The sequence below is a fragment of the Chanodichthys erythropterus genome, chromosome 3, assembly GCF_024489055.1.
Source record: "Chanodichthys erythropterus isolate Z2021 chromosome 3, ASM2448905v1, whole genome shotgun sequence".
NCBI classification, from domain to species: domain Eukaryota; kingdom Metazoa; phylum Chordata; class Actinopteri; order Cypriniformes; family Xenocyprididae; genus Chanodichthys; species Chanodichthys erythropterus.
Window position 1 is genome coordinate 32755895 of NC_090223.1, and position 24578 is coordinate 32780472.

Genomic DNA, 24578 nt, shown 5'->3' on the forward strand with positions numbered 1-24578 from the left:
AACATTGTTCCATTAGAATTGATTATGTGATGTGCCTTTGTATCAAAATATGTTTCCATCTTTGTAGACATAAGATAATGCAAAATCTGCAGTTTTCTCTTAAACCTTTCATGCATGGTGTCCAGTATGGTGGATAGATATTTGAAAGCCATTTTGAACCATTCAGGTTGTAGTACTATGTCCCAACCACCAAGTGGCGAATAGCCAAAGCCTTGTCTACCATTCCATTTAATTAGTGTCTTTGTATCTCTTTGTTGTTTTGAGATATTGCATATAAACAAAAAGGCAGAGGGAAGAGGAAATGCACCAAGTACCTCAGGAATAAGTTTTAAATCCTTTTATTCTCACAAAACTAGACAGATACAAAAAATATTTTTCCGCTAAAAAGGATGTAAGAAATACTTTTATCCATATTTCAACAATATTTTTCTTGTACATTTTTTTTTTTTTTCTGTGACAGAAAATACATCTGTCCTCTCCAGTGGACGTGATGCACCTAAGGGTATATTATGCTTGTTGGGCCTATATATAGGTTCCTCCTTATTTGTATGTTTTAGTTAAAATAATTATGTAATTTACACTTGAATAGTTTTATTAAACTATTCTAATGTATGAAGTACTGGTATATAGAAACCTATACACAGGAATCTGATAAAAATGTCAGACGACTTGGAGGCTTTTGCATCTTAATCTTCATATTTGTATTGTATTTGTTCTTAGAAAAAAAAAACATGTTTTTTGAACATGTACTTTTTCTTTCAGTTCAATCATGATCTCTATTGAATCACTTTTTATACCACTGATGCATGGTGTCCATTACAGTGGACAGATGTGTAACTCCCTCATAATAAAATATATTGGGGGAAAAAAAGTTGACATGATTTTTCACTTGTTTAAAAGTAAAAACAAACATTTAAAAATTACTTTGTGATTTAATTCATGCATGAAAGGGTTAAAGGTGTTCTCGTATTTTCATTTAGGTTAATGCATTTGTTATTCCTTATTCAAATCTGATCTGACAATCATTGCATCAATTACGTTATTTAACTTTTCCCCCAGTCAATTTACATGTCATTGGTGCAACATTGTTTAATGTTTGTGTGGAATATTTTTTATCCGGAAAAAAGAAAGAAAGAAAGAGCGATTGTACTGATTTTAGTCAGATAATGCCACTGATACCATTTTAAAAAAAAAGGATCTTTTATGACAATGTCACAGTTGTTACAAACCTCACATCCTCTGTGAAATAAAATAAAGATGAAGTCAAGTAATAAGTGTCAAGGTATTGACCATCGGCTCCTATGGCAGAAAATGGAACGAAACCGAATTCAAGACTAACATTTGGTAAGTCAGAAGTCATATTTCTGAGACTCCTATAGACCCAATGAACATTGGATTCAGTGTTATGTTTTCAATAGAGTTGAATGTCGTTTCTGCAGCAGCATGAAGTAGAATCCTCAAATGCAGTCATTACAGGAAGCAAATGTCTCTCAAATGGTTTTCTGCCACTTACATTAGACGTTAACAATCAGATTTCACTCCTGTCTATTATGGCTAGTGATTGCTTTGTTGACTCATACCACTAAAGACTTCATATTATGAAGGCCAGAGGCAAATGAAATCATTTTGTACCTTTATAACAAATAAAAACAATACAAGACAACAGCTTCTTTCTTAATACTTTTCTGGTAATGCCTTTCAGATAGAAGATGAATGACTTTCGGGGATCTCTGACACAAAAACCAACAACTAAAAATACAAAAAAAAAAAAAAAAAAGGAGAAAAACAGCAGCTTTAACTTTATTTTTACTGAACTCAACATCTTTTGAGAAATTCAAATCTTAAAAATGAATTACTCCATATTTCAATATAAAGTCACATTCATCCTCCTTGAATCCCTATATATGAACAAGGGTTTCGATACACAGGAGAATCGTTGCCAAAATCATATTTGTCCTGGTGCAACAGTACGTATGTCACTGTATGGCCCATAACGGCCATATATATCCTTCCCCACAACGATGAAACACAGTCGTTTATCTCCTTTGCAGTCAGACACCTTGCATGCCATAGGAAGAGGCATGGCTTTGATCACTCCGAGGCACTTCCATTCAGAAAAAGTGCCGTTTTTGTGTTCATGGGAAACATAAATGTTGTAGGAATCCATCTCAGCTACATGTGGATCTTTCCGATCAACATTCCACGCGATGCCTAGTTCCTGTGCACTTCCAATCCGAGCTAGTTTCACCACTGGCTTCTGGGGCAAGTTATAAGAGGCAGCTACAACCGGAAGCTCTTTGGGGAATGGAGTGGCCGGAAAAGGATGGAGTTTGGAGTGCCAGTCCTCCTATTAAAGAAAGGTATAAACTGAAATGTTATTGCTTTTAAGACATAACTTAGTGGTGTATTAGCACAAACAAAAGATTTGCTTACCTTTTCCAACTGTACTGGAGAACTGACACGGTGCTGATCCTCTGTAACACTCTGTTTTTCTACTGTTCATTCAAGAAAATGACAGAGAAAAGAAAATCTTGCATTAATGATATATTTAAAAACAAACATGATAAACTCAATGGCATCATACCTTTAATGGCTATGGGTGGTGTACTTGACGGTTTCGATTGTTCTGGTTTTGAAGGTACCAATTTCTGCAGGGCACATATGTGAAAATAAAAAAGCAGTCTGAAAATGTTGCAGAATGACAGAGAACCTGAGTGAGAGCGTGATGGCGTACCTGAACCGGTGGCTGGGTAACCAGGCGCTCTTCATTCAGTCTGGCTGCTGAACCAGAGCAAAAACACATCATACAGTCAATACAACAGCACATCGTTTATAACCTCATCTGATTTTGATTCAAGATCAAATACCTCTGTCTTCGTCCGTAAGGTCAACAACCTGTTTCTTAGACCGCTGAAATGAAAAGAGAACAGTTTTCCCAATTTTAATCTATTGTCTTCAACAACATGCCATCGCAAATCACGAGACAAGTTACAAATCTTATACAAGAATAAACAAAAGCCAATTATTGATTGATAACACATTGAAGACAATGATAGAAATATTTACCAAGCTCTGCCAGAACCCCTTCTTTGGTCTTCTCAATGTGGACATCACACAGTCATTGACTATTAGTGCAGAAACAATCATTTTAATGTGTTGAATTACACACATTTGACATTATTGAAGCCAGAATACTATGATGATAATAGCAACAAGACCTGCTGATGACACTGAAGCGTTGTCACTGAAACAGCCTCCGTTGACTGAACTTCTGGTAAAAAAAAAATAATGCATGAAATTAGAATTCTGCACTCCAACAAGACACTCAAAAGTGAAGTATAATTTCTGCATCTTCTGCGAATTTCCATTTCATTACCCAACGCTCACTTAAAATTAAAAACACTAATTTAATAGCACTGATGCCTAAATCTCATTATAATCGTATTATGAGGGTGCATGTAAACGTAGTCAATGTTTCAAAAACATAAGAAGAGCCACAATGCCTTATTTATAGTTGTTCTTCCAAACATATTGTAGTATGCTCACCATGGTTTTAGTGCTATGGTTTTATTTGATTTTAATATTAAAAGTATTATGATTATTATTATTATTAAATTATTTAAATCACTATAAGGCATTGTATGAAGAATGTTTCACATCTCAGATACATGTGTCGACAGTAGAGCCGAGCACCTGCAGTTTCTGTCCATCACACTTGAGTTCTTACAATGGACCGTGATTGTGGTAATTCAACAATTAAGCAGATGGATGGGATAACAAATAGCTGTAATCATTGGTTTGAATAAGTCTGGTTTGTTGGCCTTGGTACACAAACATTAAGTAGCAACGCCTTTCCAGTGAAGCACATTTACACAGTTTATAAAGCCGCAACAGTCGCACATGAAAGTGAAGGAACGCCACCCGGCATGAAGCACCTCAGGGAAAGAAAAGAAATGGAAAGGTGCCAAGACTGCAGCCTTGATTCATTACTGAATTAAAAACAACCAACCGAAAAGAAAGAGGTCCACTGAGATGATTTCACTTTGATCATTCTATTAGATTTAACAGTATATTTCAGTGATTGTCATTCAAACAGCAGGCTCACCACCTCATTTTCCAAACAGAATTGGAAAACTATCGGACTGCAGCGTAAGTATATTCAGTTTATACACCAAAATGAACACAGAATTTAACAACAAAACCCCCTTCAAGTGCCATTTTTTACTTAATTGGTGGCATTTGTGTATTATGAATAAAGTTTGTAATGTCTAAGAAGATACTGCAGAATACCTGGACATATTGATTACTGGTTCGGCTGGAGAGATGCATTGCTGTGGCTGGCCAGGAGGAGGACTTAAAGGGGGAGACTGTTAAAAAGATCAAGATGACACAACAGTGACGAGTTACACATAAATATGACAATAAAAGGCAGCTTCATGCATTTCTTTCTATTATGATTATCAAACCAAATACATCTCATAATCTTGTTCATACCTGACTATGAGAAATCTCTAAGGATCTGAATTTTCTAATATATGCAAATACCGCATCTCCTCTTCGTTTTATCTTCCTTACATGGGCCTGAAAATAAAACAGGGTTGATCTGACATAGAAAATGTGTATGGTGGTTATGGCATACCGCCGCTACAGTCATATGGATAGTTTAATACACATATCCTTCAATATGGACACATGCAAATGAACTACTGAAGTCCACAGAAATGAGGATTCTGGTCACTTACTTCCAGTTTCTTGATTCTGGCATCATATTGGGGTTCACTATTCACCTCACCGATTCTCTCCATCAAATTTTTCATCTTTAAGTCAGATTGCTCCACTGCAGCCCCAACTTTATCTGATATAATTCTTTCAATCTATCAATAATCAAATTACAAATGGTGAGATGATATGCAATTCTAGAAATAGTGACAAGTGTATAGTAGCTTTGTGCACCATTGCCCGGTTTCACAGACAGGGCTTAAAACCTTAGTTCAATTAGGATATTTAAATAGCTTTTATAAACGTACACCAAAAAAAAACAAAAAAAAACACCATAACATTATTGGTGTGCATCTTGGCACTGATTTATTTTAAGGTTATGTCAGTTCAAGTTTCTTTCAGTTAAAACAGCTCAAACATGCATTTTAGTCCAGGACTATCTTAAGCCCTGTCTGTGAAAAACCAGGGGTATGTTTCTTCGCAGAAGAAGCTTTTCTTAAGCTTAAGAAGGTTGAATAATTTCAACTCAAATTTATTTGCAAAGTAGTCAGGTAATACACAGAATGATGTACAATCTGTCAGACAATAGCAAAAAAATAAAAAAAATAAACACCTTTAGGGTGAAAAAAGATCTGATCAAGTTGATGCATCTCAAGGGGTTTACCAAAATAACAAAATTTGTTACAAATCATCAGACATACTGTAAATAAATTAGCTTTAAAGTTGGCATGAAACAGAAATTGTGATAGGATTTCCTTCCAAAAACAATTGTAGCAAAGGACTTGATTTTGTCCATAGGGTATGAATTGTATGGTTGTGTTTTTGCTATTGTTGTGATCTCATGTGAGTGGCAGGCTGTCCCGACTTCACATCAGTAAACATGTCATCAAAGAAGAGAATAGATGAAGATTACATGAGCGCATGAATAAAAATGAAACATAAAAATAATTTGTACAGATAAATAATTTAAATTGAATGGCGCTATATTACATAAAAAAATTAATCAAAACTATTTTGATTTTACAGTGAACTTTACGGACTATGGTAGAAGAACATGACATTTCCAAGAATGCTCTTTACCCTAAATGTCAATGTTTATTTTATATTAGTTACCTGAAAAAATGGGGGTGCACATTTTATGCTCTATTGAAATTAAAATCTTTTTGATTGCTATTTTGTGTTTTTACAGTTCTGAAGTCAAAAATGTTGATTTCAGGGATTTAAGTTTTTTAGCTTTTAGTATGAATATGTTAGCTTTAACATAAGCCTTAATATTATGAATTAGCTAATGTGTTTCAAAACAATGACAAGATTCACATTTAGGAGATATAACCCGACTAAGCCTGGTTTCTCCCAAGGTTTTTTTTCTCCATTTTTACACCTATTTGCCACTTGTTTGCCACCTGATGTCACCTGTTGGAGTTTGGGTTCCTTGCCGCTGTCGCCTTTGGCTTGCTTAGTTGGGGACACTTGACTTGACAAAAAAGCGCTATATAAATGATTTAAATTTTCTTAGAGTTGTGTACAACCCCTACTGATTGTATTAATACTGAGGTGCCACTTTCACTTCCTATATTTTCAATATAATTGGCTCTCTGACTGAATAAACTTTGTATCTTGGTTGAACTGCACTCTTTGAGTCTGAGTCTTCCATTTGATACCCAGGTACCTGCTTTTCTGTGCTGGATTGCTCAACCCGAATAGATCATTTTGAATTGTATTATTAAGTTGAATTATTAGATTCTAACAAAAGGTGACTTGACTTGACGTGAACCACCGCAGCGTGAGAATAGTCTGCTCAGGTCCAGACACACGAGAGCACAGAGCGGATCATATCTGCGAGTTGACTCAGACCACGAAAGGTATCGGTCCCATTTGAATTCTGCACAGAATTCTATATTTTAAAGTGATATAGAGGAGATTAGGAGGAGAAACAATTAGAGATTAGAAGGAAACAGAGGTTTTACAGAGTCTAACGGCTCTAGCCGAGCCGTGATATAAACAAAACGCTATGGGCCATTTAAAAAAAAAAAGGGCGGGGCTGTTCGATATATCCTGCCCTGTCTTCCTGTTTCAGATGAAATTACATCAACACATTGAATAATGCTGCATGCTCCAACGCTCTTCAGTGGGCCTTTAAAGAGATACAGTGGCATGAAAAAGTATGTGAACCCCTTGCAGAATATGTGAAAATGAGAATTATTTTAATAAAATAAGAGGGATAATAAAAAAAAAATGCATGTTATTTTTTGTTTAGTACTGTCCTGAGTAAGATATTTTACATGAAAGAGGTTTGCATTTAGTTCACAAGACAAAACAATAGCTGAATTTATTAAAATAACCCCATTCATAAGTATGTGAACCATTGATTCTCAATACTGTGTGTGGTTACCTGGATGATCCACGACTGTTTTTATGTTTTGTGATGGTTGTTCATGAGTCTCTTGTTTGTTCTGAGCAGTTAAACTGAGCTCTGTTCTTCAGAAAAATCCTCCAGCTCCTGCAGATTCATCAGTTTTCAAGCATTTTTGCATATTTGAACCCTTTCCAGCAGTGACTGGATGATTTTGAGATCTGTGTTTTCATACTGAGGACAATTGAGGGACTCAAACACAACTATTAAAAAAAGGTTCAAACATTCACTGATGCTCCAGAAGGAAACAATGCATTAAGAGCCAAGGGGTGAAAACTTTTGAATTCAAATATCAAGGTAAGTTGTACTTAATTTTTCTGCCGGGAAACATACAAGTATCTTCTGTTGGTTCGGATGGGCAGAACTAAATGAAAAACAATGATATTTAAACAAAATAAGAAAAATTGTGACATCCTCATCCTGTTCAAAAGTTTTCACACCCCGGCTCTTAATGCATCGTGTTTCCTTCTGGAGCATCAGTGAATGTTTGAACCTTTTTAATAGTTGTGTTTGAGTCCCTCAGTATGAAAACACAGATCTCAAAATCATTCAGTCACTGCTGGAAAGGGTTCAAATATGCAAAAATGCTTGAAAACTGATGAATCTGCAGGAGCTGGAGGATTTTTCTGAAGAACAGAGCTCAGTTTAACTGCTCAGGACAAACAAGAGACTCATGAACAACCATCACAAAACATAAAAACAGTCGTGTAGAAAAACACAGTATTGAGAATCAATGGTTCACATACTTTTGAATGGGGTTATTTTAATAAATTCAGCTCTTGTTTTGTCTTGTGAACTAAATGCAAACATCTTTTATGTAAAATATCTTACTCAGGACAGTACTAAACAAAAAATAACATGCATTTTTTATTATCCCTCTTATTTTATTAAAATAATTCTCATTTTCACATATTCTGCAAGGGGTTCACATACTTTTTCATGCCACTGTAGTTCACCCAAAAAGGAAAATTGTCATTATTTACTCAACCGCATGTTGTTTCAAACCCGTAAGACCTTCGTTCATCTTCAGAACACAAATGAAGATCTTTTTAATGACGTCTGAGAGCTTTTGGCCCCTTCATTACACGTGTTTACGCAACGTCTTCTCTCACGTCAACACAACACGCATGTGTTGTGGTGCTCTCGTGAAAGTGAGTTGAAGATCAATATTTTGTAAAAAAAAAAAAACAAACACACTCACGTCACTTTATAAAATTGAGGTTAAACCATGGAGTCACATGGATTACTTTAATGATGTCTTTGCTATGTTTCTGGGGCTTGAAAGTGGTAGTTGCGTAGACTGTCAACGGAAGACAGAAATGTCTCAGATTTCATTAAAAAGACTTTTATTTGTGATCCAAAGAGGAGCGAATGTCTTGTTTGGAACGACATGAGGGTGAGTAATTAATGACAGAATTTTCATTTTTGGGTGAACTAACCCTTTAATACAGACGAATGTCCATTCAATTGAGAAAAAAACATTCAGTATTTCAAACAATAAATACACATTTACATATACAACACTTTTGTGTAACTGTATGGGATTGAAGTTCCTGTTCATGATCAACATCCTGTGAGTTCAGGCCAAATTCATGATTAATTCCAGGTCATGATCTTTTGCACATCTGTAGTGTAGAGTACAATAGAAGTATTTTCATTTCAAAGAGTAAGAGGAACAAAAAAACCTTCGACATGTCATTAATATCGTTGAAGAACATCCAAGGGATGTAAATGACAAACTCGCCTCGGACCGCGGGAGCTTGTTCGCTCTCTGCCCGTTGTCTTGTGCCGAATCCTCTTCATATCGGCTCCTTTTCATGCCTGAGCTGTAGAGACATAAAGCTCGTTTCATTTCGACTGATTCGAGATTACACATTATAATGGAAACCAAACAAATCCGTGATAGAATGAATCATTAGTAACTTCACCAATGTAAACATCTGCACTTCCTTTGAACTTAACCAAAGATTCAATCGTAGCCATTTGATGTATCTTTACCAATACAGGCATTTGGCACAGAACAGTTAATCGAAGACATTTCTATGCCTTTTATACTTCAAAATCAATGAAGGGCTTTCTATACATACACATCTACACTGAATGAAACAAGCAACCCGGAAGTGACGTGCATTAACAGTATATGGCAGCAGCAGCAGCAACAACAAGAGCAGCTCTCCACTTAAAAGCGGCACCGACACTTCCAGCTGCTCAAATGGTGAACGGCCTAATCGCAAGTTAAACCCGACCGTGACGAACCAGACTGCACGGTTGCCACGGACAACTGCAGCTAACGCTGATGCTAACAGTTACTCCACTATCCTGGTTCAGAGTAAACAAACCAATGTGCAATCCAAATGGCTTACTAAATCTGCTGGCCTTAATATCGAGCTTTCTGTGACCATGTAGGCATATTACAACGCGTTTTCGAAAACAATGACTCTAGCGCTTGCCATACAACGCGCGTAACAAACTCCAAACGGAGCCCGCGAATGCTATTTGTGATACCGCGTGCATTGTGTCTTCTCAATAAAGCAAAAACAAATTCAAAGACAACCCACCTGGAGTGCTGAATGCCGAATGTGTCGCAGGTAGTGGTCAGCTTATTGTGTATTATCCCTGTAGGGGATTTCCTGCTTCTTTAAATAATATAAGTCCCGCCACGAAAAGTAGTGGGTAAGCGATGCACGCTTTGTGAATGAATCGTTTATTGAGTCGGATCTTTGCAATGAATTTGAACCGGTTCACAAAAACGTTCTGAACGATTCGTTCACGAATGAATCGGTCCGAGGATTTCACTGATGGAAATATTGTAGAGCATTTACCGTGGGAGAAAGTGTGGTCCTTGTCGCATAAGCATCTGCTTACTAATAAAGTAAAAGAAATAACATTTAAATTAATTCACAAATTTTACCCGACCAAAGCCTTTAAGAAATATAAGTAATTGATTTAATGCTCTGATATTTTGTACTGTTTAATAAAAAAAGGATTTCACTAATGGAGCGAAAAGCAAGCACGCTGAATAACAGAAATGAGACAACGATGGTTTTATTTGTAAATGAAGTAATATAAAAGTTCTTTCAAATATATTTTAGTAGTACAATTTAAATTCCAATTATATTTAGTTTATACACTAACACAATTTATAATAATAATAATAATAATAATAAAACGTATGCCTATGCCTTTATCGGAACGTAGGAGTCATGGCTGAAAAGAATCACTGAGTCGGTTTCTTGAACAGCTACTTTAAAATGAACTGTTCGAAATGACCGCGCGCGCAATCAGCAGTGACAATAGTGTTGTTTTCTCATGTTTGTATTTCTTTTTACTATTGACTCGCCCCCACCCCCTCACTCACTCCCTCAAATTGCTTAGCTGTCTGATTTTAATTTACATTAACTATTCTCCTCAGTTTGGTCACACACGTAACAAAAGTACGCCACACCAAAAAGCTCATAAAAACATTGCATCCCCATTACATCCCCTTAAAAGCGCCACCCTGCGGTTGGAGATGTTTTTGCAGACTGTTGACGTCTCTGTCCCATAGAGATTGTGTAAATGCAGTCGCACGCACACATTTTACAGTGCGAGGCTTGCTCAGAAACATAATGACATGTTTCCCCTTCTAAAAATACCCAATTTACCACGTCTTTGATTGACATATTAAAAATTATGGCCCAGGTGCACCCTAGGGCCCTACAGGCATTACGTGTCACATCAAACCTCTTAGTGGGGTGCAGCAAATAATTATGCTGCTATGCCACTGTGTAACATTTCCATTTAATGATTCTGAAACTACACTTAGTGTAGTTGAATTCACACCACAGAAGTGTGTAACTGTTATAATGTTAGTAGTACAGGGGCCATACACTCAAAATAGTTTTTTTATTTTTTATTTTTATTTATTTTTTTTAATCAATGACCATTACTTTATTATGTTTTACTTTTGGTTTCCCTCAATTTTGGTATTTGGTTGCATTCTGGCATATATCATTCAGTCAAGCCATTGATATTGAGTTTTGTGGGTATAAGTTTGTGCATATCTCCAAGCAGGCTTTCTGTAATTTTTGGTTGCACGGTCTTGCTGTAACAACTCACATTTTCTTTGTTTTGCATTGCAGGGGCATTCACTTTGTATACTTCTCAAACAGACATGATACCGCTTCCCTGCATTCACGCATGACTCTATGCAGCACCACAGTAGATAGTATTAAGCTGAAATAAAAAACCCTCAGGGAAAACCCAGAGCTGCAGTTTGAGCGTGAACATTGCTTGATATATATAATGTAAATGTATTAATGTATGTGCTGACAGTGTGAAGAAAATAAGGGCCAGTATGATGGTTGAAAGGACCAAAATGTGAAGTGCTTGGTTTCTTACATTTTGGGTTGTTTCTTGTTTGACATGCAGAGCTAAAATAGAAACATTTGCAGATGTGTTAAAAAAACTGAGTGTGTTCTCCTTTGAGATGTTAAGACATCAGCCATGTTCTGCACCTGCTGGAAAGGTCTGCTAATATGAGTAAATCACGTTCACTGTGATTGCAGAAAACGAGAAGGCAAGGCAAGTTTATTTTGTAGAAGAAAATGGCCATTTGATCCTGTCCAAGAGGATAATGGGAGTTGGGGGCTGACTGTGTGTTCTGACTCTGATAATCTTCCATGAGCTTGAGTCCTTCCCACGGAATCTGGTGACATCTTGCAGAAAGCTTTCCTATGAGTCATGCCTGTGTTTTGAATGCGTAGTTTGAATATATATAGTGCAAGTCACGTTTACTGAAATGATCCACAGGGGGGTATGATGCTAAAATAGAGAGCATATCATCATAATATGCTGTTTGGGTGTTTTTCTTGAAGGGAGCATCCGAGGTTAGGAAAAAGCAAGCTGATAATTAGTCTAGGATAATTTTTTCTTCTGTCCACATCATATTTTTAGTCATTTATATTCATACTATTATATAATCATTATAATAGTAATAGTTAATTAAGGTTATGACCAATATGCCATCTCTGAACATTGCCACTGAATTTCTTATTTTATATATATATATATATATATATATATATATATATATATATATATGAAGACTTCAGATGCAAAAGCCTCTAAGTGCCGTCTTATCAAGCTTGTATGTTTATGTTTGGTAATTTCACTTTAATGGCAATGAAAACGACATATTTATTGCCATTAAAGTGAAATTACTGAACCTAAACATAAAGCTTGATAAAAATACATAAAACATAGCTAGATAAAAATGCTAATTTTAGAAGAAAATTTCAGACGGCACTTAGAGGCTTTTGCATCTGAAGTCTTCATTATATATATATATATATATATATATATATATACACACACACATATATATATATATATATATATATATATATATATACACACACAGACACACACAGGGGCGAACATAACTTTTTTTGGTCTGGTTCTCAAGGGAGCACCTGGAGATGTTCCTTGGTACTTCTTCAGTTTTGGTACTTCATTTCTCTCGAACATGGTAGATGATGATAATGATGTTTTTATTTGTATTTAATTGACATTAATGACACATACAACAGCAAGAATATGAGGCTGCTGTCACTTTAAGACAGAATGCACGCACGGACTGAATATACTGACACACATCCGGTTTCTTTCTCAACTGTTCGCTAATGACTTAACCGAGAGAATGCTTGCCACGACAGGTAATTTGACATAATTTTGTGTGTAGGTGTTCAAGTAAAAGTAAACGCGAAAGAGGAATTAAGGGGCCATTCACATATTGCGCCTAAAAACGCGTGGAAAAATCCGCGGCGCTTTCTCCTCCTTTCCAAAAGCTCTTGTTCTCCCATGGCCTCTGTTGTTGCTATGCAACCATGAACCAAGCCCTTGCATTAGCTTTACTACTAGATATACTGATAGAGATGAGAAATAAAAACCCCATCCTGTACAGCTATAATCAGCTGTTTGGCTGAGCTTTCAGTTTTGTTACAGAAAGGACGAAGCTGATCGGTTGGTTCTTGTCACATGACCTGCGGTGAAAGCTTGCAGCATTCTGAAAAGTTGATAATTTTTCATCTCGATGCGCCTGGAAAACGCGGCGCATCACTTCCATTATGAGCGCGCCTGCCGCGGGGCTACATTTAAAATAACTGACTTGCGCGCGGAAAAAACGCAATATGTGAACGGCCCCTGGCGCTGTCTGAAATGCGCCTCTCTGTTTCTGTGTGCGCATGCGCTTCGGGTGTGGCACAGATGAGTCCTGATTTTCGCCTCTTTCGCTTTTAAAACTGTTTGAATATGCTAATTAGCGAGACAAAACACTTCCAAATGATAAAACTTTCACTCTATGATGGTTAAACTTAACAGTTAATCTGCGAATCAAATGCGTGCCGAACCGCGATCCGTTGCACCCCCAATAATTAAAGAACACACTTATCATCATGATTGCTATCTTATCAGAGACGGAGAAAACTCCTACTCCAGTAAGTAAATGTGTCCCTGTAAACCGATTCTCAAAAATGTTACTCAAAAGCGCTTCCCTCCATGTTTTCTGGTGCACGTTGTTTATTTTTTACCACGCATGCGCAACTGCGCACCACTTATGTGCACCCCTGTATGTATGGTAACACTTTAGGGTCCAGTTTTCACTCTTAACTTATTAGCATGCATATTACTAGAATATTGTCTGTTTATTACTACTTCTAAAGCACACATTAATGCCTTTTTCTGCATGACCATATTCTACATCCCTGAATATACCCAGTAGCTACATTTAACACGATCTGTGAGGTTTTTGCAACTAGACCAGAACACATGAGAGGATAAACGCATAAGTGCGTGCTGAGCGTATATAACGAGCTGACATAAAAAGCTCGATGTTCCCTCATCTCATTTGAAAAGTATCGGTGAACGAATGATGCAGAAACGCACTGACTCGAGCATGAAATGAACGCTCAGATGAGAATAATGTGTGTGAGAGCAGCATCTGCGCTGATGAGCCCCTGATGTCCGAGCCGCGCGCTCACTGTACATGGGAATGATGAGCTCAGTGGTTTCCGCAGTGAAGTTTGGCTCTGGAATTTCAAACGCACGTACTGTACGTCACCGAGAGGCAATCCCTCACCGAAATGATTCAGAAGATCACTGAAAAAGCAGAAGAATCTGGCTAAAGCTCCACAAACCGAACCAAGGTAATTCATATCAAAGTATTAGGCTAGCAAGTTTATGAATGATTATGATTATGATGAACATGTAGGATTCTGTAGCCTCCAAGTTACGACAAGCAGCCTAACTGCATTCATGCGCTCGGATGTTTAAGAGCGATGAGCAACTCACAAGATTTGAAGACCGTTGCACTGAAAACTGTTTTCTTGTTAGGGGGTGCCTTGCTCTGAATCTGGGTGTAATTCTCATTTTCACCTTAAGGATGTGTTACTGACGGCATCCCTCAGTTCCAGAGAGGCTGTGGGGAAAGAGGACTGTGAAGACTGTCCTGTGGTCCTGCTTGCAGATTCAATCCCCATTTCTTGCGGATTTCAGTTCAGTTACCAGCGTGCGAGTCTCGCGGTTCTGTTCATCGAGGAAGAGTCATGGATAATTCATAAGCGTGCAAACCGCTGGATTATTTTCATTCATATGGTTGAACTTAAAGGATTCGTCGGTGGGAATAATTGTCCATATTTCCAACCTGGCTGGTGAGAGGAGGACTGTTGCAATGTCATCCCATTCAACATCTTTGGAGCTTTGTGGAAGAGGGATGCTGTGAGTATCGTTGTTTTTTCCTCTCTCTTTGGTAAAATGTGCGTGGTTCATTACGACGTAGTCTCTAATAGGCAATGGAGAACGAACATAAACGTTTAAAATTCAGTCTCACCATTCAGTTACACTGAAATTAATTTGATGCAGGAAGACGCGCGGCTTTTCCTGCATCATTAGGGATGCGCGATGCTAAAAAAATGGCATAAAATGAAGAAACGTGGGTTAGTTAATTTATAATGTTTGATTGTAACTGCAAGTTGGATTTTATTGAGTTATGTTCAACAACACGCTCTTGTTTTACCTGTGTGAAAACTCGTGTCATGATCATGTGAGCACCAAATCTGAGGATTTTCCCTCAGGAGTGCGCTTCGCTTTTGCTGGACAAAACGAGGGAACTCGTTTAGCTACTACTGAACGAGAAAAAGAAAAAGAACAGAAAAGATAAATGTGTCATTCGAAAAGGTTTTGCGTGATAGAGGACTTGTCTGTGCTTCGTTTGATATGTAACAGATGAATGCGGATTTTGGTCGAGTTCTTGATTAAACTTCAAATAGCCTATTTTCTTTTAAAACAACGCTGTTTTTATTTGTAAATGAGCATAGAAATAGGTAATCTCGTCTTCGTTTTTGGTCAAATAATGGCTATTATCAGCCTTCTTCGTTGCTTGTGTTGTAAAGTTCTGACGCGTATACTATACTTTCTCATTGAATATTATGGTGCCCTTGCAGCGTACTGAGGCTCCAGCTGAGAACGCAAAACGACACGCGTCAATAGGGGGCGCACTTGCATAATAATCGTTTTGAGGAAATTAATGAGGTATCAAAAGAAATATTCATCTAGATATATTCCCCATGTTAAGATCTCTGTCACGTTGTAAGAACACTGATATCGCATTTGCCTAAAATAACAAATCAGGTCAGTTTTTATTCACGCGAACAGCAAAATCTTCATAAATTATGCTTTCTCTCTCTCCTACGCTCTCTAATAAATTACATTAAAATGAAAGATCACATAAATGTTACACGTAATTGTCAAAAGACCTGGTTTCCAGCCACATTCATTAATGTTTGTCACATTGTTCATAATTCTTCTGATGATTTGAGCATGAACATGGCACATTTTTGCATATATTTGTATGTATTTGTATATACACATACATACATACATACACATATATATATAATATACACATGATGACAGTAGCTGTGTTGGACAAAATGTCATGTATTGATTTAAAACAGAGATTAAAGACATACAACAACTTAAACAAGGATATTCTGCTATATTTACACATCTGTATATATTTAATAATTATTAAATGACTAAATATAAGCATCTGGTCTAAATGCATTTGTGCAAAAAAATCATTTTGATTCTTAGTCTCTTGAGACAAGCCTAGATCAAATCAGACAAAGCATGATATTTTCACCAATCTCTGCTCAACTGCATCAAACAAATCAACCATTGATGTTTGTTTGCTCTACTTAATTCTCATCAGCTGAAACTGATAAATCTTGCTTGCTCATTCATTTGTCTTTAATAATGCATTATTCCTCACAAGAATCGCAAGCTTCAACAGCCCCTGCGCCATATGTTGTTTCTCTGCAGTTTTATGCCTTGCTTTACTATGCATCTGTTTGCGTATACGTGCTGGCCACAGTAGCGGAGGGCCTGTGAGCTTCCTCCGCTCAGTCAGTCCAAGACTCTTCATGTGATGATGTCAGCTCCACTCTCTTCTGCCCTGCTTGCTGCTCAGATCCAGTGTCACATGTAATATTCATCATTCGCTCATTGCTAGTTATTCATTGCCTAAATTCCAAAATGAGATTATAACATCCTGCGCTCCTCGCCGTTGTTGTGTAACTCAACTGGATGCAGTTGTGTGTATTATGTGGATAGCTCTCAAATAGGTATTGTTGGTAATGCAGTTCTGAACTACAATAAGTTTTAAGCAATGTTGCATGTGATTTAGATAGCTTTTAGAGTTTCATTCTTTAAGAAGAAACCCTGAGCATGGTGTAGTTTGTAAATCTCTGAATGCATTGTATCAAAAACAGCCTCTGTTGTGTGTGTGTGTGTGTGTGTGTGTTTGTTCTGCAGGGAATGAAGTCGAGCACTATGGGGTTTTCCAGGTTGGTTCTTCTGACTCTTCCAGCTCTCCTTACCCTCATCAGCGTCTCACATGCGGCAGAGAAAGTGCCCATACTGAACATTGCCGTGATCCTCGGTCAAACACGCTACATCTCCGATCGAGATATAAGGGCTCTGTGGAGCAAAGATGATCCCATTGACGTCAACGTGGTGACCCTGCTGGTGAATGAAACAGACCCCAAAAGCATCATTACCCATGTGTGCGATCTCATGTCTGGGACTAAAATCCATGGGGTGGTGTTTGGGGACGGCACTGACCAGGAAGCCATCGCCCAGATTTTGGATTTTATTTCCTCTCAGACTTTGATACCCATCCTGGGGATCCACGGGGGCTCATCCATGATCATGGCGGATAAGGTCAGTCCGTAGTATGTCAAGCAGCAGCTCACCTGGAGCAGGGTACATTATTGAATACTAAAGTGCTCTACTTTACAAAATTGTTTACTCAATAATATCGAGAGCGGAAGATGAGCTCGAAATATTATTGAGATCACAAAATTAGTAAAAATGTGCACTCTTAATGTGGTTTGGTAATGACAGTGATGTAAAATAACATCATTAGTGCAACATGCAGACGTGCCTTAACTGTTCCTCTGACAAATTACAATATGGAGTTATTTCACAACATATGTTCCATTTGCATTCCACTAGACTAGAGTAATCACTTTACTGAATCCGATGACAAATATCTCTTTATACTCAACCATCATAATTTCAATCACAGCTGTCATCATGCAACACTCACTTGATTTGAAGAGCAAAAAGGGGATTTGAGATCAGTTTCTGGTACAATTTAAGATGGTAAACCTAGAGAAGTGATAATTTGCCACTCTGCTGACTTTGTTCCATTTTCATTACCGACCGACCGCTAACTGCACTGCATCCGAATTTCCACATTTGCAGAAAATCCCATTGCAGACCTGCGTTGAGTTTATATAATAATCCTGTTTCTCATGAGCACTCGCTGCTGCATTTAAATGTGTTTACTCTCTTTTCATCTCGGGATGTCGCTGTATCAAATGAAGCAACGTTTTGAAAGCTTATTCTCAGGAGACTTACTTCAGTGGTACATTAAGTCATTCTAAAGCAGTCCGTGTTGATCCTTAAGGAGATAAATGTCGTGGCTGTTTTAACTCACTGGGACCTTTGTGTCTTCTTATGTTGAATAATACATCACATGTATACATTTTAAACTGTATGTCACAAGGATGTGAGTATATACTACAAGTGACATGTAAATGTGAACTTTGCGTGGTTTACATACTGTACATATACGTCATGCTAGAGTTATGAAATGACTATATGCTACAGCTGTGTGCGTGTTTTAAGTGGCCTAAATGTTGCATTTTAGTGGTGGTGTGTCAAAAGGAGAGTCATTTGATTAGATTCTGAGAATCTTTATTGGTTAGGAGAGACGAGGCGAAATTAATGGTAGCTCATGGCTTTTTCATTCTTCAGGAGACAAGAAAGCATACATGTGGTAATTAATGTTGGGCCGCCGGGCAGGTCTTACTTCATTTAGTGCCCATGCAGCAGGATTTGAACCAAATAAACAGAGGGATCATTGGCATGTGTCAGGGGATCCTTTGTTTTATATCTAAAGTGCTTCTTCCTACTGAATGCGGCCAATGCACAGGCACGTTCACGGCTAGTTACGGCCAAAGATCAACTGTCTGTCTTATTGACATTCTTAGGTTGCTTTCCCATATATCTTCAGCCTGAATCAATTGATTTAAGACACATGATTGTCATTTAATATACGCAGGTGCCAAGAGAGGCAACATACAATGGAGATAGCCATTTAGGCAATTTAGTTCTTTCTCTCCTCCATCACTGACAGGGAAATGCAATGATCTGTCTTGCTATTGTGGATATATCAATTCTGAAGTTCTTATCTTTTTATATACTGCTAATATATCCCCAGTAGATTCAGAATATGCACACCGTGGCTCAAACTAAAGCCTTTGCTATCTTTGAGCCTGTTATAAAGTTTCTTTCCGGTAATTCGACACATTCAGAGGTAGTCGAATTTGACACAGATGTGTTGGTGAGTCTTTCTGTGCAGAGCAAACACCATTAATCTTATCGTGACCTCATTCAAGACATGTAGAGAGGTGTTCATGGACTTGAGTCTGCTGATCATGGTGTTCTCTTTTGGATGAGATACGACCCCTCAATAGCCTTCAAGTGCTGTTAATTTAAGGACTTCAGTTTGGAGGAGGGACTTGTCAGTGTAGGGATGAACTGAAAAATTAGTCCAGGACTTATCATTGAAGTTCAGCTGATGTAGGAGTCATCCTGATGTATAATTGTAGTTAGTTTTACTTCCGTCCCATTTCTCATTGCCTAGAGAAAACAGGTTTATCTTACCCGACTCTCGGGTATAACTCTTTAGACATCCTGCTATTTGCAAGTTGACACAAAGTACAGAGTTGGTAAACTTTTTAATAGCAGAGGCCTCTGGTTTTGTGGTGAATGTTTGCATATGTTTGGTTTCTTTCTGGCCCTGTATTTTATTTACTATATCTGTTCAAATGTCAGTAAGATTTTTAATGTTTTTATACTCACCAAGGCTGCATTTATTTAATCAGAAAATACAATAAAAAACCAGTAACACTGTTAAATGTTATTACAATTTAAAATGACTGATTTCTATTTTAATGTTTTAAAATGTTATTTATTCTTGTGATAGCAAAGCTGAATTTTTAGCAGCAATTCAGTGCCACATGATCCTTTAGAAATAATATGCTGATTTGGTGCTCAAAAAAGCATTGCTTATTAATATCAATACTGAAAACAGTTGTGCTGCTTAATATTTTACTGGAAATTGTAATACATTTTTCAATTTTAAAAAAACATTTAGCATAGCAAAAAGCATTTATTTTAAACAGAAATCTTTTGTAACATTATTAATGTATTCCTTTACGTTTATTTTTGATCATTTTAATGTATCCTTGTTGAATAAAAGTATTAATTTCTTTAAAAAAATCTTACTGACCCCAAACATTTGAACTGTTACTAGTGTAAACATGAATATTACTGATATACATGTATGGTGTTTGCAAAAATTGTATTCTTTCAGAGTATTTGACTGTGTTTAAATGACAATCAATGGAGAAAAATGTTTTTTATGGACCAGTTATGGCATCAAACCTTCACCCTTTATTGTTAACCAAGAAACCTTTAAACAAACCTAAATGTAACATTAAGCTGCAATCCCTTATAATACTTTTGAGTTCTGAATTGTGTCCCTTGAGTCATATCCATTGAGCGCTTTATGTTATTTATATGAAAATTCATTAACAAAGACATGCTGTGAACAAGCGGAGCACTTATGTTTACTATTCTCTAATAAGAGAGCATTTATGAACATGCGAATTATGAAATGTAATTAACTCACTGCCATCTTACTACTAATAACCTGCTGTTGCTGTAGATGAGGGAACAACCACAGGGTGGAGATTTTAAATGAAATTATTAATTAACTTCAGTGAGGTCAATGTGATGTCACAGCGTTTTCTCTAAACAGCCATATTGCTTTTCCACTTCGACTAGTGGGAGCGAAAGTGGTATTAGTCCCTCCAAAGAGATCCCTTTGTGTATCCTCATTGTGTTCATAAATGTTCTCATATACCTTCAAATATATTGCAAATATCTTCTCAAATGCTAATGTCCAGATCCCCTGAGCATCATCAAATATTATTTGCAGCCATATTACCGCTTGACTAGCCTTGAGGGACATTCGTATCTGCTCCCTTCTGAAATGGCACAGTTGTAGATGTGACACCTCTTATGTGCTCTGAACCTCACACAGATGTTCATTGTCCAATACATTGTCTCAGAGGGGTTAAACATTATCATTCTTCAGCAGCATCCCAGAGATGGTGGCTTGCACACGGGGTGCAGAACTCATCAGGTCACAGCACATGTCTGCTGGACAAGTGTTACAACACTCTCTTGATTATAGTCGCGCTTTCTTGTGTGCCTGACTCCCGTGGACAGGACAGCAAGAAAAATAATTTAATTAGCTATAACTGCTATTTCCAAGGCAAAAAGGCTTTGCGCAGCGGTGCTGGAGAGTAATGATGAAAGGAAGCACTTTCCCACAGGAAAACCACAAATGAGATCACTTTAAAATCTCAATTGTTTCTCCTAGACTGCAGTGAGATTATATGAAGAGTGAATGGAGAATTTAGCTATATGCCTGATCACTTAAGGACACACTCTAGAGTGTCACAAGAGATTTAAAAGATGTCTCGCATTGGGTCTCATTTACTAATAATTTCAAAAGTTAATTATATTAGTGTTTATATTAGTTTATATTAGTTTTGTGTCACATAAATAACCACACATTAAAGAAACATTTCTTATTATTATCAGTGTAAAAAACAACAACGATTCTTTGATGAATAGAGAGTTCAAATGAACAGCATTTATTATGTTTTAATAATAAAGCATTATAAATGTCTTTACTTTCACTTTTGATCAATTTAATGCATACTTGCTAAATAAAAGTATTAATTTGAATAAAATTGAATTAAAGAGATCACTTATAGTTATAGCTCTTTATTCTTAGAGTATCTCAACAGAATACTGACTTCTATACAGAGCTTGTGATTCTAGTCAATTTACAGTCTTTTTATGTTGTATGCCCGGCTTGACATTAAAGGATTAGTTCACTTCAGAATTAATTTCCTGATAATTTACTCACCCCCATGTCATCCAAGATATTTATGTCTTTCTTTCTTCGGTTGAAAAGTAATTAAGGTTTTTGAGGAAAACAGTCCAGGATTTTTCTCCATATAGCGGACTTCAACAGTTACCAATGGGTTGAAGGTCCAAACTGCAGTTTAAGTGCACCTTCAAAGGGCTCTACATGATCCCAGCCATGGAATAAGGCTCTTATCTAGCGAAAATTAAAAAAAAAAAAAAAAAAAACAATTCTTAAAAATATATATACTTTTTAACCACAAATGCTCGTCTTGCACTAGCTCTGCGATCCGCATGACGTAATCATGTTGGAAAGGTCACGCGTGATGTAGGCAGAAATATTGTTGTTGTTACAGGTCTTGAATTTTGCCGTGGAATTGTGTGAATTGTGCTTAATTGAGCACAAAACAGATTTTGTGCTCGCACCTAAAGTGCACGCACATAAAAACGCCTCTCAGTACTATGTTATTTTTTGCTGATTATTGCACTTAAACAGTCAAATACACACAAAATAATGTCAAAATGCCAATCTTGGCAAGTATTCACGTAAAAAGTCAGTTATATTTTAAGTGAACGTAAACGGTTGAGAAAGAAAACGCATATGTAACAGTATAATGGATCTGTGCGTCAGGCCTTAAAGTGACAGCAGCCTAATATACCTGCTGCCAAATTATGATATTACATTAAAAATATCTGTATGGCAGTTTTCCCCCATGGTATCAAAGTCAAAATTGTGGCCAGGTCTAGAAACCTTGGAAAATCACTAGCCACAGTGGCTGATGAACAAAAAAGTTGTCAAGTTGTATTCAGAAATGCCACATTTTCATTTTTTTCCGTAAACAGTTGTTATTTAGAATGGTTTAAAAGCTGCTTAATAACTAAATTATTATTAAAAACTAATAATTATGTTGACAGATTTGTTTGATTATGCTAGAGCACTTATTGTGTTTTCTGTTTCAAGAAAGTCTATTTATTGATGTAATGCAAATAGGAGCAAACAAGTTTGCTGCAGTCCTGGATTCCCAAGCCAGCTGCAAGCAGCACTCTTTGCTGGAAATGTGCCATTGACCCCTGGAAACGCTGCAGTTCAGACTTGCTGATGTCACTATTAATGAAGGATATTATGAAGACAAGGTAGTTTGCACCGAAGCAACCTAGGGTCACAGACAAGCTGTCTGTTATTTCATTCGTTAAATGCTGCAAATGATTTACCATCAATTATGAGGTAAATGAAGCCTCGGACATTTATTAGACAACAAAGGTCTAGCTGTGAGATTGACCCCACAGCTATATGCTCTCTTATGTAAGGACAAATCCATTGGAGGGTGTAATCACACAATGAACCACTTGCGGTGGTAACAGCGGACCTTAACAGCCAAACTGTAATCTTATGTAAGGCAGGCTGAAACAGGGCGAGCTTGAAAATGACAATGATTTCATTGCGTTATGTAGCCTGGCTCATTAATTAAAGACAGGTCAGTGCAGCTGTGAAGGGTGAGGCATGAGGCAGATGTTTTTCTGGCTGCTGCAGTGGTCTTGTTTAGCCCGGTTAAGGGCAAGCAATGTTAATTTGATTGCTTTACTCTTTCGCTGTAACAGTATTACAGTGCTATACAGTATAAACACTGTGTTTATACTGTACGGTAAATGCATTTCATAGTATGATTGTCTTTTTGATTTGGAATATTTCATGCAGAAATGAAAATTTTGTCATTATTTACTTGCCCTTCCGAATGTGACTTTCTTCCTTTGATGGAACACAGAGGGAGAAATGTTAAAGAGAAATTGCTCGTTTCCATGCAATTACAATGAAAGTAAAGTTAACAAGTATTTTAAAATTGGTGCATATTATTTGTGTTTATATTTTTATGTATATTTTATTTAAAGTTTTTATTTTTATAAGTTGTCTGAAGCTATATGTATAATCACTGATTCACTGACAGTTGTCACTACCATTTAGCTGTTATTTGCTATGACAGATCAGTCAGATTTGTGAATGAATCATTCAGATGATCAACCAATTCATCAAAAAGATCAGACTGAAAAGAATGATTCATTCACATTGATATCGGATCAGGATGTTCAGTGAATAACATCTTAAATTTCATTAAATTGTCTTTTGCACAAAACTATTGTATGACTTCAGAAGACTTGGAAAATGGTGCATCAGCTGTGTAGCATTTTTTTTTTTTTTTTTTTGTAATTTTGGTACTTGAAAATCCCAGTTCTCATTCACATTAAAAAGAAGTCACCTTTTGTGTTCAGAATGAGGTTGAGTAAATGATGACATGATTGTAATTTTTAGTTTATGAAGATGGTAGAAAAGCTTATCCAAGTCTTGAAGCAGAGACTGAAACACTTCCAAACAGAGTGCGACATGGATTTGGACTTCACCATTACAGAGTGCTAGAGAATTACATATGCTTTGCATCTAACTTTTTAGTACCTTGGCTCATACTGTATTTTGGGCAGAGGAGAACTGCATCTTCACTGAACGCTGTTTTGCTTTCATGCGACTGCAAAATGAATAAAGCTTTCCTCTAGACTTGCTTGTCCTCAGCCGAGGCGAGATGAGAGATGCACTGCAGTGCTCATGCAGCGAACACAATTACATCAGAATACACTCCTCCGTATTGGTACAATTCCTTGTCAGAAGCAGTGAAGTGTGTTCAAAGACAGAAAATGGAAGTGGATGGCATGAATTAAATATATTTTGCTTTGTGCTCCATGCATTCATTAGAATGCTTTTTATGTATGATGGCCCAGCGGAAGTTACAAGACTGTTAATTGCTCACTAAAGCGAAGCATAGCCGTGAGGAAAATTTAAAGTCCC

The 24578-nt window shown here is 37.0% G+C and overlaps 2 protein-coding genes across 4 annotated transcripts in view; one reads left to right on the forward strand and one right to left on the reverse strand.

Moving 5' to 3' along the window:
- Nucleotides 1-341: 341 nt before the first annotated feature.
- On the reverse strand, nucleotides 342-9832 carry atf7ip2 (activating transcription factor 7 interacting protein 2). Of its 3 annotated transcripts, none has more exons than XM_067381875.1 (12): nucleotides 9691-9832; nucleotides 8877-8958; nucleotides 4743-4874; nucleotides 4495-4581; nucleotides 4291-4367; nucleotides 3219-3271; nucleotides 3067-3125; nucleotides 2868-2910; nucleotides 2735-2778; nucleotides 2585-2648; nucleotides 2434-2495; nucleotides 342-2347 (listed from the first exon to the last, which is right to left on the reverse strand). In XM_067381875.1, exons 2-12 carry the CDS (start codon nucleotides 8949-8951, stop codon nucleotides 1946-1948), a joined length of 1098 nt encoding a protein of 365 aa, XP_067237976.1. In that variant the 5' UTR covers nucleotides 8952-8958; nucleotides 9691-9832; the 3' UTR covers nucleotides 342-1945. The 3 variants fall into 3 exon arrangements, with proteins under 3 accessions (XP_067237976.1, XP_067237974.1, XP_067237975.1); XM_067381873.1 differs by having other exon boundaries at nucleotides 2735-2781; XM_067381874.1 differs by lacking the exon at nucleotides 9691-9832 and adding an exon at nucleotides 9061-9497 and having other exon boundaries at nucleotides 2735-2781.
- A 7155-nt stretch (nucleotides 9833-16987) lies between these two features.
- Nucleotides 16988-24578, forward strand: part of grin2aa (glutamate receptor, ionotropic, N-methyl D-aspartate 2A, a) — a 173161-nt gene continuing 165570 nt past the window's right edge. Inside the window, exon 1 of the mRNA XM_067373881.1 lies at nucleotides 16988-17392. Coding sequence (XP_067229982.1) covers nucleotides 16988-17392 — 405 coding nt within the window. The remainder of the gene's footprint in view (nucleotides 17393-24578) is intronic.